Source organism: Trichinella spiralis (genome assembly GCF_000181795.1).
Source record: "Trichinella spiralis strain ISS 195 chromosome Unknown Scfld3045, whole genome shotgun sequence".
Lineage (NCBI taxonomy): Eukaryota > Metazoa > Nematoda > Enoplea > Trichinellida > Trichinellidae > Trichinella > Trichinella spiralis.
In genome coordinates this window covers 1-4,252 of record NW_003529984.1, presented here as the reverse complement: position 1 = coordinate 4,252, position 4,252 = coordinate 1, and the positions used below count along the sequence as shown (strand labels likewise).

General features: G+C 36.8%; 2 protein-coding genes across 2 annotated transcripts; both read right to left on the bottom strand.

Annotated features, from left to right (window-relative positions):
• Positions 1 to 1,661: 1,661 nt before the first annotated feature.
• On the bottom strand, positions 1,662 to 2,762 carry Tsp_13184 (eukaryotic translation initiation factor 3 subunit K). The gene is made up of 7 exons (XM_003368128.1): positions 2,713 to 2,762; positions 2,444 to 2,630; positions 2,259 to 2,333; positions 2,114 to 2,180; positions 1,960 to 2,037; positions 1,765 to 1,890; positions 1,662 to 1,702 (listed from the first exon to the last, which is right to left on the bottom strand). Exons 1-7 carry the CDS (start codon positions 2,760 to 2,762, stop codon positions 1,662 to 1,664), a joined length of 624 nt encoding a protein of 207 aa, XP_003368176.1.
• A 264-nt stretch (positions 2,763 to 3,026) lies between these two features.
• Tsp_13183 (conserved hypothetical protein) lies at positions 3,027 to 4,234 on the bottom strand. The gene is given in 6 exon segments (XM_003368127.1): positions 3,027 to 3,124; positions 3,172 to 3,197; positions 3,236 to 3,352; positions 3,402 to 3,535; positions 3,622 to 3,958; positions 3,975 to 4,234. The coding sequence occupies 6 exon segments, from the start codon at positions 4,232 to 4,234 to the stop codon at positions 3,027 to 3,029; spliced, it is 972 nt and encodes a 323-aa protein (XP_003368175.1).
• Between the last annotated feature and the right edge of the window lie 18 nt (positions 4,235 to 4,252).

Here is a 4,252-nt window from a genome sequence, read left to right as displayed (position 1 = left end):
AAAAAAGAAGGCGTTAACGAATCAGCGTTGAAAGGGGGCCTTATAGCATGCGTTTATTGAATGTTTGTGAAAATGTTTACATACTTTATTGCTCATATTAATCATGTGATGGTAGACCAGCCTTGATTCCTAAACATTAGGTTCGTGGTGATGAAACTATCAAAGTGTAAACTGTCTCTCCTTACGTTTTTTCTAATGTAGAATTTCCTGATAACAAGATATCATTTCAAGAAAATTTCGTCTTGCTCTGGAGCTCCGCTCATAACTGGTCTATGAACTGTTCCATAATTTGTGCAATGGTGGTGATGCTGTTAGAGTTCTCACAGTTATATCCCCTTTTGAATTAACGACTGTCGTTTTATTAACAGTGCATAATTCTGTCAGTTGTTTCAAGTCATCATTGCTAAGACCCTCGTTTTGAGATAATAAAAGATAAGAGCACAACAAAAATATATATGCGAATATATGAAATCTTAAAGAATCCAAACCAGTTATCGTCAATGATTAATAGTATGTATTCAGTAGCTCAAACAACATGATATAATAAAATCATTTCAGTGCTGCTAAAATATGTAGCCAAATTTCTTACTTTAAGAAAAAAAGACTCACGTGCATGTCAAAAAAATAGCGTTATTGCGACACGGCGTTGAGAGGGGTATTCTTGCATTCAAAAATTCAAAATCACTGTCACGCTGTATTCGATGAAAATGGCTTTGATGTGGGAAATATTCTGGATGTTGAATTTTAAAGTTCCCTTATTGAATTTCCACTTTTAGAAAAGCTCTTAGCGTGTGTAATGATTCGTCTTACTGCTCCTGGCTTCGTGAAAACATTCTGGCGTATCTTCGATAGGGATATTCCAGAGAAAGAATACCCTTTCTCATATTTCAACCAGGCAGAGGATCACGCGCACAGCCGTATCCCACCAATGTCGTTATGAACAATTTTCCTATATCAGGTTCCTTTCCATTGGAGTGATTCTCAATTGGAATCGATATTGTTTTTATTTATTGTTAAAATATTTATTATTGACAATTCTTTTAATAAAATTTGTCATTTTTTAATTGTTTAACACATTTTTTCTGCCATTTATTACAAATTAGATAGAATAATGACAATTAATGGTAGAATTACTGCACTTAATTACTTTTTGTAAATACTGTTGTATCAGTATTATTTATATTGCTTCTCAAGAAAATCTACCTCATATTATTTATTTTGCAATTATTTAGCAGTTGTGGCTACTTTTATTCATATTTCAAGCAAAATTAAATGAAAAGTTGCAGGTAATAATACAACAATAACTCAATTATTAATAATGATACCAGAAATCATTTAGTTTTAAAAGTTTTATTTGAATTTGAATTTAAATCAGTTGAACTAAAAATGCTCACTGTTATATTACATAAATGCTTTTTCAATTATGAAAGATTAATATTTTTATAAAAACTGAAATAAAGAAAATATTTGCTTCATTATTATGAATCATTTATGTAAGTGACTGATTTGACGTTAGATGAAAATTTTACATAGAAGTAGACCAAACGATTTGTTAAAATAAGTTTTCATTCAGGATTCATTTATTCATTTAACAAAGAATCATAATCAAACTGTCATCAGATTTTCCTCCTTTTTTAATATAATGATGTTTACTTCACGCTTTATTTTTCACTGCTAAGATCTCTGATAAAACTCATCATATCTGAAATAAAAATGAAAAACATTCAATAGTTGGAAAATAATCTAAAAAATATTTCTACGAACCGTTGAATTCGATCTTTTCTTCAATATTACGACTTTTTATTGTAGCTTCATGGTTGCTAATAAATGTGGAACCGTCGACTTTTCTTGTCCAGTTGTACTGCTTGCACAGATTTTCAAAATCACTATCTAAACATGAAATTTAATGTATAGAAACAGAATTCACAGATTACAGATATCGCTGAATTGAATATATACCGTTTACATCGCCCAACAGTTGCTGCAACAGCTGCGTGTCAATATTCTGATAAGTGATGCTTACCACATGGGCAACGACTGAAAACGATTCAATTTGAAAGCAATCAAAAGTAAATAAATGAAACAAGAAAAAAGCAGAAAATAAATGGCACACAATGTCGAACGTGCTCTTCGAAACCGATCGCCAGATCAACCAAATCAGCTTCTTTTCGAATCAATTGCTGCAGATCAAATAAGCACAAATTTCAATTAAAAATAAATAAAATAATCATCACAGCAATTCAGTTGACTTCTTTTACCCAAGCTTCTTTGAATCTGCACGTTTCCAACAGCGCAGAAATGTCACAAATGGTTTTCAAACATTCTGATTCCATCTGAAATATTTAAATTTGATGATTGAAAAATGAATAAATAATAATAATTCGAAAAAATGCAAATCATCAACACCAACTCGATACTCATCTAGAAGACACTTCGCTAATACCATGTCAGCGGACGGCAGTGCCATAACGCATTTCAAAAATATTCTGCACACAATCCTTTCGTTGTACAAGTTGGGATTCAGCTGGTACAACTTTAGCAACGTTAAATTGGCTTCCATGTCGACACCCTGCTTGTCGCATTGTTCACGAACATACTTTTCCAAAAATTCAACATTATCCGGATTATACCTGCATGAAAACAGATTTCAAATTCAACGTCACATGCTGCTTTTTGCACAGTCTGCAAACTATGCAAATAAAACAGACCTACCTGTTCACTCCATCGCAACGTTCTAAAAATTGTTGTCGGTATTTTTCCATTTCAACAAAACCCTGCAACTACTTTATTCATCATTTGAGAACGAGATGAATTTAATGCAAAGAAAACTGCAACATATTTGGAAAGTACTAAAATTGCGGATTTCAAACAACAACGCAATGAAATGCATACAAACGACACGAATGAATGTGGAATTTATTCCAAAAAATCAACAACACATCTTCATCCCACCCAAAGCAACAATGAAAACGCGGAACCATAAGGGAAATTTTTTTAAAATACTTTTTCATTCAGAATGGAGAAATTTACGCATCGATGATGGCAGCAGGCTGTGAAGCAGATTGTTGAACATTTTCATCACCTCTGGCAAAGTGGTGTCCAAATTGCGACCAAGCCAAACATGCTGAAATCGACTTTTAATTTCTAATAATCTGAAAAAGCAGCACACACTTGGATAATGTTCGTCGCACTCGACACTTTACCCAAAAGAAAAGGAACAAGAAGGTAAACCTACCTGTTGGCTAAATCGGTCCGAGCAGTTGGCGATAAATTGGATATACCGACGTTGATCATCTGGCAACCGTATGCAGGCGAAGGATTTGTGCCAAGCATGCACAAAGATTGACCAATTCTAAAAATAAAAGATAGTAAATAATGAAAAATAAAAAAGAAGAAAATACCTGCAAGCGAGAATTGTCAAATCAAGCACAACTTCCATTTCCAACAAGGCCAACGTTTGATCGTTGTTGAAATCGCAGTGTCTTTTCAAATTCTCCAATCCATCTAACGACGCTTGTAATTCAATTCGAGCTTTCTATTAAAAATAAACATATAAATATGAATAAAAATGGAACCCATTTTTTATCGAAAAAAAGCTACTTTGAAACTCCTAAAAGAGACGTTGTCCAAATCCAGAGAGTCGGCGTTCAATAAAATTTGCACAATAGCCGACACTGGTGCTGCCCTCGAAGACAGCGGTGACAACGCCCGTTCGACCTTGCCCACAGCCAGTGCTGCGTGGAACAGCGGCGCAAGCTCGGTCGAACCGAGAAATGCGTGGGCTGTGATGTCCGTCAGTTGGTCCGGCGTTCGTCGCTGGCGACAGTTCCAGGCTAGACCCAGGAAATAGGTGGTCGGCAGGTAGCGCAACGCCGGCGCCACGGCTGAGCAGCCAATGGCGCAGCCGGACCAATCGCAGACGACCAGGCCAACGCAGTTTTGCGCGGTGTTGAAGGCGCTGCAGACGAGCTCACCGTCGGTCGTCATGCTGCCGATGCTGTCGGCGACGAAGCCCGGCTCGCCAGCACTCAGGCACAAACAGACCGAGTGGTCGAGCAAACCGACCGCCGCCCGCTTCTGGTCCGTGTCCATCAGTGGTTTGTCCAACATCAGCACACAGTGCAGCGGTAGCTGGTGGACTTTTCCAAATCGGCTTGCTCGCCCACCGACCAAAAAAATGCGGTCTGAATTTTTCGAAAACCACCTGCCGTTGGACAACCCTTTTCGACAGCATCCAACGAACAAAATTCGA